Source organism: Orbicella faveolata, unplaced genomic scaffold (genome assembly GCF_042242905.1).
Source record: "Orbicella faveolata isolate gen_17 unplaced genomic scaffold, um_ofav_v1 contig_13, whole genome shotgun sequence".
Lineage (NCBI taxonomy): Eukaryota > Metazoa > Cnidaria > Anthozoa > Scleractinia > Merulinidae > Orbicella > Orbicella faveolata.
Window position 1 is genome coordinate 22,031,582 of NW_028301540.1, and position 18,961 is coordinate 22,050,542.

The window sequence follows — 18,961 nt, forward strand, 5'->3', positions numbered from 1 at the left end:
CATCAGCTAGGATTTTTCTACCATACATGTTCTTAAACAAGAGTTCTTCACTTAACTCGATTCTGGTTTTCTTATATAATTTTTTTTGTTTTAATATAGTTTTCAATAATCGTTTAGAGATGTTGATTACCTAAGAATTATTGTGTAATTAGTACCCTCCTTTCCTGTCTGACGGGAAAGATAGCCTCATCGTGATGGTCTTGACACTTGACGCCCACTCAACATCTGACAGTGAAAATGACTGGACTAATACACTTTGGATTTCTACTGACAGCACAATACGATGCAGATTTTAACCGGTGATAAAGTATGTCACAAAGGAAAAGTCAAGAACAAATATGTACATATTGTATTATAATTATTTCAGGTCTGGTCGAATGGGAATACTTCCCGGGGATGGTCAAAAATGTACTAGGGTTAGGCTTAACAAATGATAGGTGATCTAGTTAACAAACGTATTCCATGTTGCCATGCGTCTGTTCAGTATTAGTATAAATTTACTAGCGTTCTATCACAAATGCTGCTCTCTGATTGGCTACGTTACTAACTCACTATTCTGTTGTAGATAGTGAGTAGCGTATCATTGTGCGGTTGTTAACAAACTGGCGGCTACTTCTTTGCGTTTTTCAAATGTCTGTGAAAAGGATTTAGATAAAGACTGAATGACGTCTAGATTTAAACTAAAATAATAAGAATATTCGCTCTCGATTTCTATGCATGATAGTTGACCAGGGCTGCTGGTCAACTATTAGTCAGGTGGCTTAATGACCTGATCGTGACAAGACTGATAAAGCGTGAAATTTGGCACACAGCTTGCTTATACCTTACCAAATGATATTAGAAGGGGCGCCCATGTCAATCTGCTCACGCTCCCGTTTTAATGAGATTTTAGTTTTTGACCAAAATCGAGATATGGGATACCTGTGGTACGATTTTCAACAGAGTTATTTTACCACTTTTTAAAACGAATTTTGCATTTTTTTGTCTTGATTTTATCACTTGGTTATGTACTTTGCTATTTTATTAAAGACTGCTTTAAAATAGCGTTTATAAAGCCAGATCATAGTATTAGTACCCAGTCTTCGCTCGGCCGATAACACAGACAAAGAAATTGTAGTAGCAAAGCAGAAAAAAATGCGCGCAAATTGATCGTGTCTTTTCTTACTTGAAATCTGATCATATTATGAATGCTTTTGCTCGTACGTTGCGAAAGCCCTTACAAACTCCCCTCACTCTAATATTGACTTTCTGGGCAGTCACATTACACAACGGCGTGCACTTCAACACTTTTTGGCACATTGACAGCGTAAGCAGCGGCCTTTGCAGGTGCACTTGATGAGCTCTCTGCACACAGTGAATACTTTGGGGATGGTCATCCAAACTGGTTGCCACTGGTTTCTCTCTCCTTAAACGCATGAGAATTCTGCGGGAGAAGGCACATCCTGCATCGCGTGCTCTGATGATGTTCAAATTCCTGCTGGTATACGGCCCTTTGTGCGTGCTGCAAAAGTTCATCCTGCAATTAAAATTGTTTAGAGAGAAAAAGGTATTGATAATGAGGTCTTAACTTCCTTCTTATGAATTTTGCAGAATAATTTATTTATACCAAATTAAAACGTCGTCGCCACATTATTTTTCCCGAATATCTACCTGTGTTGGAGGAATATTGTCCAAGTCTCTGTTTCGCTTTGAGAACAGCATCAGTCGTGTTTCGTTCACTGAGTCTAGGGGACTTGATTTGTCATACATTATGATCGTAAATCTCTCTAGCTTCTGGAAATTCTCTGAGGAAACAGTCATCTTCTGGAAGGGACGAGTCCCAATGTCCTCCAAGGCAGGTGTTACTTCACTATTCAATTTCCATACTCGCCACGCTGACTTTTTTACGATACCACAGAACTGCGAAGTACAGTCACACCCAGTGAAAGCGTGGAAGACTGGTAAGGCTCGCGACTGAGACTCTCCAAGGAAAGAACAGATTCCGTTGATGTTAATAACCGAAAAGTGGCGCCCCATGCCAAACGCAACCCATACTTTAGAAAGTTGGTTGTAGGCTAGAAGATCATGAATCTCTCCAACCAAGATCACGACAACGTCGGTGTCAACAGTTCTGACAAGGACAGATTCTGCACCTCTCTCCAAAGCGTGGCGTACGTGGACAACCATGCGAGTATCGGCCTCTTCATGGTTGCACTGACCCATAGCATGTTCAGATCCATGGGAAACCACAGATGTTCCTACGACACAGTTAAATCACAGAGGATTATAGATTAAACACCATAGGAACAATTATTCAAAGAATCAATACATTTTACAGCTTTACTAACCAGATGTAATGTGTAATGTTCTGTCAAGGGGCCATTGGAATTGCGCTACCTTCGACGTCAGAATGGAAAACAGCTCAGACTTGTTGTCAGGGTCTCTCAGAAACATCATCCAGTTCTTTGGAAGCTTTGTTTGGCCTGTTACTTTCCTTCTGACCCCGTGACCTCTTTTTTCCCTTGTTGCGTCGTTTAGGCTATCAGGAACGTATGTGTCCCACATCACATCCACACGTTTGCTTTGATGGAGCTGCTGTCGAAGCTTTGACAGTCGGCAGACAGTGGACTATTACTGCGCCATCCAAGACTTTGTAGTCAATCCCTCTGACAGACGACCTGACAATTCAAAATCTTTAAGTTCAAGGGCCATTTGACGGATACTCCTATCAGTTTCCAGCACCGAAAAACAGTGAAGCTTGTCGCCGTCGTCTCCTCCTAAACAGAATAAACATTGCGATCGCTCTTCAGAGACAGATTGGTGTTTCCTGCATTTCGGTACGGGTCATTTCCTCCTCATCTGTTCTGCTGTCCTCGCTTCGTTTTCGGCCGGCACGTTCTTGAACTTTCTTTAGCTTTGAAATACTAAACTTCAGGTGACATGACTTGTGCCAAGTAGGGGTTGACACATTATGCTCCTAAAATCGAGCATTATGCTTTTTGGCACTGCCCCCAAAACGGACTATTATGCTCCAAATTATGCTCGACTGTAACTATTGTAATCGTAATTATGCCGCAAAATTTTTTTCCCGGACCCCGGCGAGTTATAATTATGCCGTAAAAAATTTTTTCTCAGACCCCGGTGAGTCATAATTGTGCCGTAAAAATTTTTTCCGGGACCCCCGTGAAGTGCGATAATAGAAACCATTTTGATTCATAATAAATTAGTAACACAATATGAACATTTAATCCAAAGGATTTCAAGTAAACTAGGAAAATACAACGTAATTTGGGTGCTAACTGCTAAACTTATAACTACATATTAATACTTATCGATACTTATTACAACTTATTAATACAGTTTTGGGCAATAAACTTATTTCCCCATGATTAACAAAAACGCACTGATTCCGCGACTAAGAGAGAAGGAACTTCTGAGCTCCAGACAATCTGACAATTCTGAGTCACCTGACTTAGCAGTTAGCTCAGCGCTTGTTGAACTGTAGCATAAGTGAACACTCAATATAATCTTGTAATGCCATAATGAGAGTAACCAGGCCTAAAGAGCTAAACCCAGTTGAGGATGCACTGGGAACAAGCCTAAAGTGCTCAATAGTAATGGAAAACATGTAGAACATTAAAATAGCTTGAAATTTTGTAGTTTTAACTTAATAAATGGACAATAGTAACTCTAAAAAAGGAAATAACTGTTATGTTGCAAAATGGCACTATTATGCCGCCAAAAAAGCACTATTATGCCGGCAAAATCCACTATTATGCCGGCATTATGCTCGATGCTCCACATATAGTATTATGCTCGAAATTATGCCGGCATAATGTGTCAACCCCTAGTGCCAAGAACCGTGAATATGACAAAGGCAATCTACATCAACATCGTCGCCAAATTTAAGCTCCACAGGTAAACCGTCTGCTTCCCGAAAGCTGTTGACATTTTGAAGGAAAGCCAAATACGTTTGCCGGTTAGCTTCAAGTGGATTTCTTGTGTATAGTTCTAACAGAAACTACTTTCATGATGAACTGGTCCTGCCAATTATAAACAGGAGCCTTGTAAAACAAACGTTTTTACTTAAATTCGCTTAAAACTATTCTAATAGATAAAAAAATATATTATTTCTACCCTCCTTACATAATTTTAGCATATTCAAGTTCTTTTGCAAAGAATTTTTGACACTTTCTTCAGATACTTATAGATACAGCAGTACAACAAAGAGGCCGCCATCTTGGATGAACGAGCGAGGCATGGGCTCGAGTCTTTTCTGCGCTACTAAAAGAGACGTTTCTTTGCCAGTAGTGCATCGGAAACGAATCCGAAAACACAAACATACATATAAAAACTGAAAAATGCTTGTTTTGTAAGCATTTCTTTGCATTTGCTAATAAAATAGATTTACACCACAGGTATCACATATCTTGATTTTGGTCAAAAACTAAAATCTCCCTAAAACGGGAGCGTGAGCAGATTGACATGGGCACCCCTTCTAATATCATTTGGTAGGGTATAAGCAAGCTGTGTGCCAAATTTCATGCTTTTATCACTCTTGTCACGTTCCAGCCTAAATTTTGCGTTAAGCCACCTGACTATATCACGCGATAGAATATCTGGAGTTCATAATCTAATTGTTGAATTGCTGGTTTTCATTGTCACGCAATTCAAAATAGATCAAAATAAAAATCAAAACCGGCCAATAGATAAAGTCCAGAATCTGGGAAATGAAAGAAGGTAAATATGCAAAGACTCTCGCCAAAATTCTGGTCACAGCAATTTTTCTTATGCGAGATATGCGGAGAAATTTTCTACCCAAATTTATAGAGATTTGTATGGAGACGCCATGCTGGTGCCCATCCGTATGGGCACCAACATGGCGGCCGGAAACCAACAGAAACATCTGACACTGAGTTTTGCTACAAAAGCGTGAATTTATACCTCGAGGAACTGTAAAACATTCAAATAATACTTTTTCTAAGACATGAACTGTTCAGATAGCCAAATTCCCCGAAATAAGTCACTTTTTTAACCATCATGACAGCTCTCTAGGCCGTCCTGTAAATGCCGCGTCACGCAAAAGTTTAGAAATTCAAGCGTAGTTTATTACAAAACCAAGAACCCATTCGGAGCAAAAATTTGTATGAATATTAATTTTCAGCCGCTCTTATACATCATTTAAGTGAAATCTCAGGAAGATCAATAGTTTTGTAGTTCGAATTTTAGTGACGTCATGTGAAAACCAGCTATAGACCACAGATGACGTAAAAATGTGGTAAGAACAAAAAAGTGGTATACTAGGCCATAGCCGAGTGTGTCACTAATGAAGAATCTACATGGCTTCTACTTGTTTTTTATAATAACGTAACAAAAAAGAATGTTAATGACGTCATCTATCTGTCTGTCTTCCAATAGATCATAAGCAAGAACCAATCAAAATGCAAGATGATAATGCGACCTAGTGCCAGTGTGTTGAGAAATCACTTTAAGTGGCTTGGTTTTCTGCAGCAAATGATTATTTCACAGTCTTTTTCAAGCTTGGTCTCCTTTAAAGAGCTATTTCACAGTTTTCTATATGTTACTGTCTCACAGCTTTTTTTATATGGGGCCACTCTGAAAACCACCGATATAATGAACGCACCCTGTTTAGGGACTGCCATAATTGTGAGATTTCAATATTTTGCTGACCTTGTACAAAATTACTCTCAAATTGAAGGAAACCTCAAGAATGATAGCTTTCTAAGGTAGAAACTCACCAGAAGAATAATTATCCTAAACAGGAACTAAACAAGGGTGGCTAGCATCAAGAAAGATTACAAACGATAAACTTGAGAGGAAAGACCAATTTTTTCGAGACAATCCAATGTGCGCCGCCTGTGCCGTTTACTCTTTCAACTTACATAGCATGAGGTAGCGCTCACTTTAAAAGGGTTGCCACAGGTCAGGAAATGGTCAGGGAAAAAGAAAATCTTCAAGCTCAGGGAAAAGTCAAGGAATTTTATTTTGAGTCAGGAACGTTGATATTTTGAAGAAAAGTCAGGGAAAATTCAAATAATTTACACTGCTGATTTAATGCCATGAAGGCTGGAAGGAAAACATGGGGTCACTGTCATCTCAACGATATTTTTCCTCAATAAAGAAGGAAAATTTGTTGAAAAGTTTTTAGTCTTAATGAGCGAGTAGAGAGGAGGGCTGTAAGTTGAGGCCAGAAGCCGCTACTAGATCTGACATTTTGTATTTATTTGGTCAGGTAAATCCTATTTTTTATCAGAGAAAAGTCTGGGAATTTTGAAAAGTGATGCCTGTGGCAACCATCATATCTTTTCAAGAGTATTTAGGAAATAAACCTGTCGTCATCACAGCATTTCCTCGATAATAGATGTCGTCCAGAAACAGCAAACAAAGAATCAGTCAGTCGGTTGGTGGGACAATCGGCCAAGCAAGAAACAAAGTAATAAACAGGAAAAGCAGTAGATATAACAGAGCCTCGGTACTCTAATTCGCCGTCCCCCTTTGCGTTGCACCTGGTTGTTCCTCAAACAACTAAGCTGCCTCCATAAGGCAGCTCATGTTTGGAAGAAGCGCGAGTCGAGTACTTCGCGTGCAGAAATTTCTGGTGTAACTTATTGGCGTTCAGATCTGACAGATCGAGGTGAATTATATAATAAATCAAGTTATTCTCGCATGTTGATTAGTGCTTTAACACTTTTTGTTTCTTTATTATGTAAAACAGATAGATGCCATGTTGCTGTGCGTCTGTTCAATAATAGATCACAGAGGACGTCAAACTGTTATACGCGCATCAGTCACGCACACACGGCTCGTGTGGCCCTTTTCTGTTCTTACCACATTTTGACGTCATCTGTGATCCATTACTAAACAGACGCTTTGCAGAGGTTTGACAGTGGACGAAATGAAATCAACCTTTTCTATATCTTTCCGTAAGTGACTTGCACTTCGTACTCTTGTCTCTTGTCAGCTCCTTCCTTGCGCAAAACGTCCGCGAAACTCCCGTAAACAGAATGGTAAAAAAGTGATATGACGCAAACGGCAATACTTGGACTTGCTTCTTGCTCTTTTTCTCTCTGGTCTAAGCTGTTGAAATTTCCCCCAAAAAGTGACAAACCTTTAATTTCTCCTCACCATCTCAACGCAATCTCAAGTAGACAACTGGCGAAATATTGTTTTGATGCAGTGCCAAATTCTCATAACTATCATTAAAGGAAATGTATGGGAATCTATAAGGAGAATGTATATTTCCATCTAATCGTGGTATCACTGTTTCAAGCAAGAGGCTCAGAGAAATTACAATCGCTTTAAGATATAAAGGTGTGAAGTTTTCACGGATCAATATGCCTAGAAGATTTGTCAGTTTTTCATCAATTGTAAACAATGAAAATAACCAGTCGGAGGTTTTTGCCTCCTGAATTCTAAGTATTCCTCATCTATCGAGGATTTTGTGTCAATTTTGCATTTTGCAAATTAACAATACATTTGGTAGTCACCCTGTATTATAAAAGCAATATTTCAGAATGACGTAGATTGCTTTCGTGTGTCCAGAGCGCTTTTGAAAGTTGCGAGAAAAAACAAAGACAAAACCAACATACTGGTTTTAGTCTCCGAAAACGTTCAAAAATTGAATGAGATTAACAAGGAGGACTCCACTTTTAAATATTGGTTGTAACCAGAAAGCATGCCTGTCTTTCTTTTATTGAAATCTATAATTAACTGTGCGCGCCATTTGCTTTGAAAGCCTTTGTTTAGGCAAGACGGTGGTCATTAAATATTCCGTGGCTCGTATGCAAATTTACAACAGTACCAGATACATGTTCCTAAATCACTGTCTGTATTTGAATATTCATCCACTCCCGTTGTACCCGATTGCTATTGTGTTATTGCAAGGGGGATTCCCTGGACCTCTTTGTGATTGGGTAGTGTACACTGAAGGATGCGACATCAGTGTTTAAGTGCAATCTGACTGAAACGTTGGATTGTGCAAGTACAATGTATTCGCGCGCGTGAGACAGTGACGTGGGTCAAGTTGTTTGGTGTTCCATCGATGGAGTGTTTTTAATACGACAATACATCTGCTTGATCATGAGACGGGGAAACAAGTAAATCACTCCATTGCACTCAATTTCAAATTTCACTAGCATTAAAGTTTTACCATCACATATGAAGGGCGTTTATTTGAAAGGCGTTATCTCTCTGAAGCGCGTCCACAACTTGGAACGAAACGTCAGTTATAAGTTCTTGATCTATTTTAGAACTTTTGAGAACCAAAGCGTTTGGCAATTCACGATAATGTTTCTTTCCAAAGCTGGTCGGATAATATAATGATCTTTCATATATTCACTAGTAGCAACATTTGTTGCTCCTATTATTGCTTATTTAGATATTACCTGAAGAATTGTGGCTTTTTTTTCTTTCCATTTTCTGTTCATTGATTTGATGTATTTACATAACTTGTTTGATGATTTACTGGTTTATCCAAATAAATTTGAGAAAGGTCATGGTAGGAACTATCTTTTATGTCGTCATGACACCGGTTGTCATGCATGTCGGACTAAGTACATAGCTGGCTCCGTACTCATTCTGTGACCTTCCTTTGCGAGAGATAGCATGGAACGTACTCGGGTAAGACATGCTTTTACAGTTACTGGGGGTTATCCCTCCTGAATTGTATCCACGTCAGTCTAACATGTATTGTGCTAAATGCGCTTCTCGACAGCTCATTTGCACCATTCTTTTCTCTATTTTCATTCTCTTGTTGTTTATTTATGCATTAATTAATTTGTTTGTTTTAGTTTCCTGCCTACATTTCTTAATTTCAGGTTTCATTTGCATGCTTGATTTACGGAACATAGTTAATTTGGGTAATTCTCATAGCCAGCATGTATGGACACTGACTCATGTCCTATGTCATCACTCTTTAGGCCTTAAACTCCCTCATCAAGTTTACACGTTAATTGGTAACCAGACAGGATCGGAATAAAGATTTTTAGTGGGGCGGGCTGACACCAAAAGTGAGATTTAAAAAGCCAATATTTGAGGTTCATTCGTTCTGGGGCTATCAGTGATCACAGATCACTTATCAACAAGAAATGAAAGTACAAACGTTCTGAATATCAATTAATTTATTTCACAAAAAGGGCTTTATAATGAAGTGACAGGAAATCAAGAATATTGGTTGTCACAAGCTTCCAAAGTGGAAACCAGTATCTTTCATGCAAATTGTCTAAATTTTTATTTGTGGCGTGAGCGGCACTGGAATGCCATTACGCTTTATGCAAATATGAATTAGATGTAGCCGACCACTCTAACATTGCATTTATACTTCACCATTCGTTGTCGCCAATCCGACACGCATGAGTTCACAATATCACAACATCACATCAACGCTCTGCCCCCTTTCCACAAGCCATCGAGGGGGATTCCCTCGATTAGTACGCTATCTGATTGGCTGGCTTGTGGTAAATTGGACACGGGAAGGGGCGTGAAAAGTCATGACTCGAGCGATAAAGTGTTGAGTTTGTTTTTGTTATTCTAGGTAATGATAAAAGCGCACAGCAGTCATTCACATCAGCTAGAATTTTTCTACTACATATGATCACAAGACACTCTTAAACAATGTTCTCGAGTTTTTCTATTCTCTTGCCCGATTCCAGAATAACGATTAGTCATGCACAGTCACGTGTCGGTCAGCTTGAGTTACGAACCCCGGGAGGGGCGGAGAATCACTCAACAATAGACTTTCGTGTGGTCCTTGACCTCGTGACGTGAATGAAAGCACGATCATCTCAAGGTAGTTATCGCGCACGGAAGATACCTGCCGGGAGAGCAGATGGACCCGCGCTTGGAAAACACCGACAAGCATTTGTTATCATCATCTTCATCATTTTTACAGTCATCTTATATTAGTTTTAGCTATGAATAAATAATTTCATTGCGTAGAAGTGTAAAACTATAGGCTACATTCTTTGTTCTCCAACTCATGGTCAGAATATTTTTTGGTGCTGCGTTAATACTTGAAAGCAACTCGTTTCTTAGCGGATAAGTCTGTAACAAATACATTACATTACATTAGTAACCTCGAGCAAATATAATAAGAATGAGGAAAGGTTGGAGGTCAAAGGTTTCAGTGGCTTTTAGATCAATAGTGATAGAACTGCCTGAAACAGTGTGATTGATCTTTAGTCTCTTAGTGCATAACTAACATCGCTCTTGACTTAACTTAACTCGATTTTGGTTTTCTTAGACTTTTTTGTTTTAATATAGTTTTCAATAATCGTTTAGAGATGTCGATTGCCTAAGAATTCTTGTGTAATAAGAACCCTCCTTTCCTGTCTGAAGGAAAAAATAGCCTCATCACTCTCATCGTAATGGTCTTGACACTTGGACGCCTAGTCAACATTTGACAGTGAAAATGACTTTACCGGCTGAAAACTATGGAGTTCTGTTGACAGCACAATATGATGGTGATTTCAACCGGTGATAGAGAATGTCCCGAAATAAAATAACAGAAAAGAACAATAACTGCGCATCATGTTATAGATACATTAGGTCCGGCATTGAGAGTTCTTCCCACGGATGGTCAAAATTGAATACATTCTTAGGTCGATATGTATAACAAATGGTCTAGTTAACGAATAAATTCCATGTTGCTGTGCGTTTACTTGTCATTACGTGCAAGATACTTGTCGATGCATCACGAAACATTTTGGCAACAAAAACAGTTTTAAATTTTAGCGGGCCGTGCAGCAGAACACGGCCCGCTAAATTGACCAATCACAGCGCGCGTGCTAACTGAGAGATATAATAAAGAACAATATTTTCGAGACAATCTAAGATGCGCCGCGCGTCAGCGTGCCGCGCACTCTTTCAAACTTGCATCGCATGACGTAGCGCTCACTAAATTTACAACGTACCATTACGTCCCTCATAAGACGCAATGTGATTAGGGCTGATTTTGGTGTGTGTCTTGTACTGGCCTTCAAGACTACCGATATTCATCAAATCTTTATCATCATTGCAGCATTTACTCGAAAATAGATGTCGTCCAGAAACAACAAACAAACAGTCAGTCGGTTGGTAGGACAGAGGAAAAGCAACAGATATACCAGAGGCCCGATACTCAAGTTCGTCGTCTCTTTCAAGCAACCCCGTTGCGTTGCACCTACTTAGTTCTATCTCAAACGAATAAGCTGTCTCCATAACGCCGCTCATGTTTGGAAGAATCGGGGGTCAAGTACTTTACGTGCAGAAATTTCCAGTGTAACTTACTGGTGAACAGATCTGACGGTGACTGTTTTAGTCTTGGTCTTTGCCCTCATAATTCTATGGAGCTTTTTTTCCTTTTTGCTCAGATCTAGCTTTCCAGACCATGATTTATCTAATCCGAGTCTGTAGAATTAGAGTCAACTTGGAATTAAGGTTTATGATATATTATCTTGTACTCTCGGAATCTTATTGACTAATCGCGAACTGAAACTTAAGTTAACTCGAAAAGGGTATAAGAAACTGACTGAAAAACTTTGGTTAATTTAAAGATGATTAGCATTATTTAGTTTTCGATCAGATGGTACAATGTATGCATGAGTTCCGACGGGACAGACATGAAAGCATTGCCTCAATTGAATGGCCAGAGGATGTAGGAATTTACCTATGGAATTGGGTCCATCAGGCTACAGAAACAGGAAAATTAACTCACTATTGTAAAAAAAGTGGTCTTTAAAACTTCTGTAAGGGCGAAAAGTATAGATTGTGGTGAGGACGAAAAATCCCGTGTCGGAGAAGTGGCGCTACTGCCGTTCGACAGTGCAAGAAATGAGTGATATCAAGTAACCGTTGTCCTTCTCGTGTCTGGACTCAGATTGGTAAAAGCGACTGGTCAATTTGCTATTTCTTAATATGTCTTTCCGTAAGTGACTTCCACTTCGTTCTCTTGTCTGTTGTTAGGCCCTACCTGGCACGAGACTCCGGCGAAACTCCCGTTAACAGACTGGTAACCATGTGATATGACGCAAACGGTAATATTTGGAAGCCCGCTTGCTTCTGTTTGCAATCATTTCGATGGCTGTCCGTTTCAGGCTCTTTTTTAGCGAGTACGTGGACAGCGGGCGGAAAGGGGTTGAAAGTCGTATCCGTTTTTTCCCGCAAGTTAATTTAAGTGAATGGCTATCACTTTGCTTACCATAAAATAATGAATTGCCCTCGTATCAGTTACAAAAGAGACGGTGTTGAATTACGTGTCTCGCCGGAATTTTTTTTCCGAAACGTTTCATTTTGTTGTAGAAATTACCGGAAAATAGCCAACGGTAGGGATCAGTTTTGCCATGAACGATTTTAATAAACAACAATGAAATGATATATTATGACGATAATTACAATAAGTTACTCAATATATTGTTAGGTGTTTGATTTGTGAAAGCGAAACATTAATTTGAATCAGAAGCATATCACCTCGACGAGGTGATATGCTTCTTTTTGAACTGATCACTAAGGAGTAACAAAGTTAAGCGATAAAAATTTTGAAACGATTATTGTTTTATTCATTTACGTGGTCTCAAACTCGTGCAAGACTTTGATTTTCGAATCGAAAGAAATCAATATCTTTAGTAAAAACTACCACTATATTGCGTGAGACACGACAAGGAAAAGATATCAATAATCAATATCTTGAGAAGCCTGGCCCATTTCTATAAATAGATCATGTAACGTCAATATTCAATGACGCCCTCGTCAATGAAAAGAAACTTCACTGGGTTGAGATGACGTAGTTGCTGAGGGGTATTCCCCGGGAATGCATTCAGTTGGCTTGAAATGCACAATAAATGACGTAACTCGACAGACGTCACGGATGACGCATTTTGAAATTAGGTGTTTCAATTTCCTGTTTCTTTAATAGACATTCGGTTCCGTACGGAGGTGATCCTTTACTTGTCCAATTTGGTGTCTTGTTTTTCTTTTCTTGGTAAGCTATTATCGTGAAGTTCCTGTTGAAAGTAATGGCGGTCCGGAAAGGGACTATTTATTGCCTGGCATGGCTGCCAAAGTCAAAATATAATAGTCAATAACGAGAGAGCCTCCTATATGTAACATTTAATCTGTAAATTAGAATTAACTTAGTAAGAGTGAATCAAGGAAAACTAAGTGGCAGAATAAGTTTATGCGAGAATCAATTGACCCATCAAGAAGAAGTTAAAAAATCGATAATTATTTTTATACTAATTTTTTTTCTAGTTGCTCAAAACTTATGACTTTTATCTTCTTTATATAAATGCAAATACGGTCATTTCTGTGAATCGATTTTCGATTGTCTCATTTTCGCGCTTAAATAATCCTGGCGGAAATAATAATTCAAAACAATGGAAACACTAAAGATAAATAAAAAAAACACTAGGAACTGGTCAGCAACAAGCCTGGATTGGGCTCACACCGCAATATTTTAACTGTTCAAAGGTCAACCCTATAAGAGATCACAGAGTGGGTTTTTAATTGATTTGCCATAATATTTATTGATTCATTCGTCCGTTTACCAGACGTCTTATCAGGTCATCTATCTATTTTCTCATATCGGAAGGATTTTGGAATCAATTAAAGGATTATTGGGGCAATTACCATGTAGTCATTACAGGTTCGATAATGAGAAGGACACTTAATCTTCACCATATTTCCGCCGACACGTATAACATACGTTTCTTTTCGTGTCACCACTAAACTTTATAGTGTTAATTAATATGTAATCACGGAAGAAGATGATTGTAGAACCGTATAGTAACAATTATCTTAATTTATCTTCGAACGTTCTTTACATCTAGTATTCCCCAATAGAATGAATATTCCATTTTCTTTTTTGTGTTTGAAGCTGATATTAAATCAAAAAGATGTTAAACTAGACAACGATTGTTTGAAGATAGCGTGATTAATTCAGCTCCTTAATCTCTGATTGTAATTCGTTTGCCGAAATAGGTTTTTAATTTACCATGGTAATAAGCGTAACCTAGGTTTTAAACATGCATGTTAATTAATTGCATATAAACAACGTCAATTAAATTCTGTGGAAAGAAAATAAGAAGCAAACTTGGTCTTTTCTAATGTGGGAAATTCTCCAATAAATGTAAGGTCTCGATTTCGAAAAAAGTTAAAAATCAGTCAGTCGAAACAAAGGTAAGCTACAAAAAGATCAGCCCATTTCATTTGCTCATTTTTTAATTTTTATCCTTTATACGCACACTTAGAAGTGTATTTTATATTATTTATACACATTTTACATGTAAAGCTATCTCTCAAGATGTTTCCCGGCCATCGAGTCGAAATTCCTTTCTGACTCTGTAATTCGTTTCATTTATTTGGGTAACAAGGTTATTGAAGGGAACTTCCTTCAAAATCAGCTGGGGTCACGTTTCACGGAAGTCACGATATATTTCATGTTCTCTTCCAACCACGCAGATAAGAAATAAAAGGAAAACCTTTTAGTCACCAAGGAAGCTCTATCCATGTTACCGGAAAATACACGGTGCTAATGTTTGCTGGAATCTAAACAGTAAGACTTTTAAGTTCTGTTTTCAGAACGATCCAGGGGCCGACAACTGCAAATTTCTTCTTAGACTTCTTCAATCCAAAATAACTGCATTGAAAAAAGTCCGGGACAAAGATCCTATAAGTCAGTTTTTCGTTAGTTTTCCTTGGTCAACAACGTTTTACTGCAGTTATAAACCCTGCTGATTTTTCTTTTTCTTCGACGTAATGCTTTTAACCCACAGCACGATACAACATTTTAGACTGTAGCTCGATCGCTCCTGTCTTTAGTCGGAAACATGAAAGAAAAAAATTAAGTATAAATTTACACATGTTTTAGTCAACTTTTTTTTCGTCGAGAACTTCCTGAAGTAAAGCGTTCGTGAAGTAAAGTTAAATCGTCCCGGTATACATTTTCGGTCTTATATTCAACGTCTTTTTAAAATTTTCGTTTCAAACAAAGCCTGTTCATTAGCTCTTTAAATGATTAATTAAGTTCTCGCGGCAAAGTTTCCCATTTCGCGTTAACGTATTCGGTTTCGTGACAAACAGGCGCTATTTGGAACGCCTGGCAAACTTCGTGGCGCGATAAAAATTCAATCAGCTGACGAAAAATTCTTCCACTTTGCCGCCGCGTCACTTACCACTGACCAATCAGCGCTCGTCAATGGAGGAGGAGCGGGCCGTTTTGATTGGCGTGGTCACTTCATGGGGGGTCGTGTTGTTCGCGCAAGACTATTGCATATCTCAAGCATGCATGGCGGCATGCTACAAGGCTCCGAGGCCACTGAAATTCCCCTTCTTGGAGACTTTTGGACGCTTGCATGAAGAAACAAAACTGTTTCGTCTTTGAGAGGAAACTATCTACTTTCAAGGAAAATCGTTCGCGGAGTCGTGATCGTTTTAGGGAATTGGAAAAGTGCTATGATTTCGATTGTCGTTCTGCGTTTCTAGCTTCTTGACTGCGTTCGACCTGACGCGTTACCGAATTGCAAAGGTGGAGCATATCTGTTCTGGAAAGTGTGGTGGATTGCTTTGGATCGAATTAACGACAAAAAACTTTTGGAATCAAAGCAGTGTTTGCAGGACTCGAGGTGAAAAGCTATGTCTGGTGAGTTGAAAATTTGTTTTGTTTGAGACCTGCATACGATGACGTGCTGTACTGTAAATCCGCGTAAACTTCAATTGTTTTTCGCTCCCTTACACTCACGCTTACGCCTTAGTTCACAGCTACTTTCATACATTGCCTGTTATTGATCAGTATTTTGCAAAGTGATTGGGCTACACTGCTGGGAACAATTTTCCATTGCATGATTTGTGTATGTATCAAGGAGTCTGAAGGACGCCATTTTGAGATGAAGTCCAAAGATTGTGGCGCGTTCCAATTCAAAACTATAAAAAAATGCACAAAATCAAAGAGATTATGTGAGTGAACCTTGGAAATCTTTTTTAGGTCGTTTTTGTTGGTTTGAAGCGGAAAAAGCTCTTTGGCAGTACCTTTAAATTCGCTAACCCATTGTCGCTTCGCTATCTTTCCTTTAAACACAACGGCCGCCATTCATGGGTTATGTTGCCAATAACAGTTGATTTTTTATTCGATGGGCGTAACACAAGGCTCAGGAATAAAACGATTGGAATATGTGTGGAAGATAAAACATCAAGGCCAAGTACCTCAGGCAAACGACTTTGGTGGATTGAATACACGAGAAACTTGTGATTCTTAAAACGCGAACAAAGGCACGAACCAATGTTCTAGCGATATGAATAATTACTGCCAATGACATAAGATGGCGGATGCACGGTCAGTGGAAAATCGAAATGGTGATTTCATTTGGTGACTTTTATTTTGCCCGAGATCTTGGTCAGTTTTTGGCATTGACAACTCCGCTTGTGTGTGTCGTACAAAGATATGCGTCGTAGAAATTGTTCTTCGTCCATTTACCGAGCGAAACATCTGCGTTCTTCGCGATTTTGTATTATTTATGAATGTTCATTTGTTGTTCTACTGGAGTTCCCCTATGAAATAAGCCATGGCTGAAATCTACAACCTCACGATTTGATGTAAAATTTCACTCAGTCTAGTCAGTATGTTCGCATTTCGCGCAGCCGTGAACACAATGACTATTTCCACTGTAAGTTTAAATCGCCATGGCTTCACTTGAATTCAGTTCATTCGTAGTAACTAACGATCATTGATGTAGGCTATCAGCTGAGCGAGGAAAGTCAAGGACGCGTTTCGTGAAAGGCAACTTTACCTTTCGGAAAAATCTGAACTATTTTGCTTGATAATACTCTAACAGCTTGACTACGCCTTGCAGAGTAAACTACTAGGAATGAAACGAACGAAACATGTTGTAAGCGACGTTTCTATTTGCATTTTCCTTATTTCATATCTCGCTTCTAGTCTAAAGAAGTTTTTCTTCCTTCTTCAGGACGAACTAAACGAGGCCCCGGCAGACCAAGAGTGACGGAAACTGTAGTAAGTACTGACGCTGTTTTAGTATTTCAATGAACGAAGGTGAGAAGGTTAAATCTATGCTTACTTATCCCAGCCTTCGACAGATTTTATCACGAGTTGCGTGTCCCATAAATGGTCTTTTGTTCATCAGTTCCAAGCGTTTCCTAGCGCTTTCCTTACCGCTCGAATTACAGCATTTCTGTGTTGCTAATCGAAATTCGTTAGACTTCTCGAAGTTGCCAATATAAAAGGGTGTAGTAAATTGAATTCCACTCTTCAATGAGACCGTGAGAGCTTTGCCTTTTGGCTCAACAACAAAATGTTATGCGATACTATTTGTTACGATAGTAAGTTTTTTACCTCTGAATGTGAAACGGAAAATTTTTTTGATGAAATATCGTGAACTGCTCACAGAGTTTGCTTTCTTTGGATCTCTATTACTGTTTGTATAAATTATATTTTTTGGTCGGATCTCAATTTGAAACTGGTATTGTTACTCACATCAAATTGAGAAAAAACAAGAAAAGTATAGCATGTAATTGCTGTTGTTGTAATAGCGGCCTATGTATGAGAAGGAATTTTGAGAAAATGGTATCATTTTATGAACTGTAAACTGGCTTTGGTTAAAGTCAACCTCAGGTTCTGACATTGCTACATTTCTTTGGAAGAATGAAATTCGTGGAGCTTGTGCAGGGGATGTGAAAATCTCTGTTTGTTTCAATCTGCCAATTGAAAAAATGAATGATATTTTAATTTACCTCTTACAAAAGAGTGTGTCTTCAGTTCTATTTTTGCAACCTAGAGTTTGGTTTGTTTCCTCTCTTTTGTCAAACAATGAAGGCTTCAATCTGGTACACAGGAAACTTAGGGGAAGTATTTTAAGGCAGTATTTGTTATAATTCCTGTTTTGATGGTAACAGATCAAAAAAGTTTGATCTGAAAAATTATTTTTGTTATTTATACATTGTTTTTTTAGATTTGATTTACAGAGAAATGTTTTTCACTCTGCAACAGATGTATTTCAAATTCCAAGAATGATTTCACTATCTTAGAGTATAGTTGTCTTCATGGGAGGGAATTGACTGCATTGTCAACTTACAAAATATGACTTGGTGGATATTATCTTTCTTGTGTTCCATTTTTATTATTTTTGTTCGCTTGGAACTTTAGAAACATTTCCAGAATTACTGGCACACTGTTTATAATTGTTTTGGCCATTGTTTTGTAGATTGTCAAATTATGCAGAGTATTGATTGAGTTTAATTTCATATCAACAGAGTTATATATAGCCTTTTGTTTTTCTGTTTATAGACATCCATTTAAACACTTTACATACTAGATGTATGGTTGTTGCCAAAGTGATAGAGGTAACAAAACTTGAAATCTAAAACGGTGTTTGATTAGTACGGTGTTTCGTAGTCCAAAACCACAGAGAAATGGTAAATTCGCCATAATTAGAATTATGAAGTGTCTCCAGAATAGCAGCAGTAAGAAGAAAATTGTGTGTGAAGGAAACTAAATAAAAATACCATTTTTTATTTTTACACAATTCAATGATTGCTTTTTATCAAGTTGTATTTTAATCTACAATTGATAGTCCCTTTGTTCATCTCTTGTTTAAGTGTCATTAAAGAAACAAAAGCATCGTAATAGATTTAATGTGTTGTAACCTTCAGAACAAAAGTTTCTGACAGGTCAATTTTATCATAAGTTCATTTTGATATTGGCCAAATATGGTGTATATCTTTACTGCAACTGTTAATCTCTTTTTCAGTGACAAAACAATGAGAAAGATATAACATAAACCTCTTGTTAAGTTCAGCTGAGTAACACATATATAGCAGGTTGAAAGAAGTCGTGATAATATTTCAGAATTGACTCTTATTGCATGAAATTGTTTTGGTGAGGATATGTTATTCAGGAGCCTTCTTGTCTGCATAGATACCGCTGTTCATTCAATTACATACTTGTATTTCCTCTGTCCAATGTTTGAGAACACTC

At 38.3% G+C, this 18,961-nt stretch overlaps 2 protein-coding genes across 3 annotated transcripts in view; one reads left to right on the forward strand and one right to left on the reverse strand.

The window, feature by feature from the left end:
- Window positions 1-1,629: 1,629 nt before the first annotated feature.
- On the reverse strand, window positions 1,630-2,436 carry LOC149115617 (uncharacterized). The gene is made up of 2 exons (XM_089284606.1): window positions 2,328-2,436; window positions 1,630-2,237 (listed from the first exon to the last, which is right to left on the reverse strand). Exons 1-2 carry the CDS (start codon window positions 2,434-2,436, stop codon window positions 1,630-1,632), a joined length of 717 nt encoding a protein of 238 aa, XP_089140732.1.
- A 12,786-nt stretch (window positions 2,437-15,222) lies between these two features.
- The window catches only part of LOC110062425 (uncharacterized), a 44,493-nt gene continuing 40,754 nt past the window's right edge, over window positions 15,223-18,961 (forward strand). For both annotated transcript variants that reach the window (XM_089285087.1, XM_089285088.1), the window contains exons 1-2: window positions 15,223-15,613; window positions 16,935-16,981. In XM_089285087.1, the coding sequence (XP_089141213.1) occupies window positions 15,607-15,613; window positions 16,935-16,981 (54 nt within the window). In that variant the 5' untranslated portion in view covers window positions 15,223-15,606. The remainder of the gene's footprint in view (window positions 15,614-16,934; window positions 16,982-18,961) is intronic.

Bases quoted from the DNA above. Each gene is read 5' to 3' on its own strand.
- LOC149115617 (XM_089284606.1), bottom strand. From the start codon at position 2,436: ATGATGTTTCTGAGAGACCCTGACAACAAGTCTGAGCTGTTTTCCATT. The intron at 2,238-2,327 runs GTTAGTAAAGCT...ACTGTGTCGTAG, and splicing joins AACATTACACATTACATCTG to GAACATCTGTGGTTTCCCAT.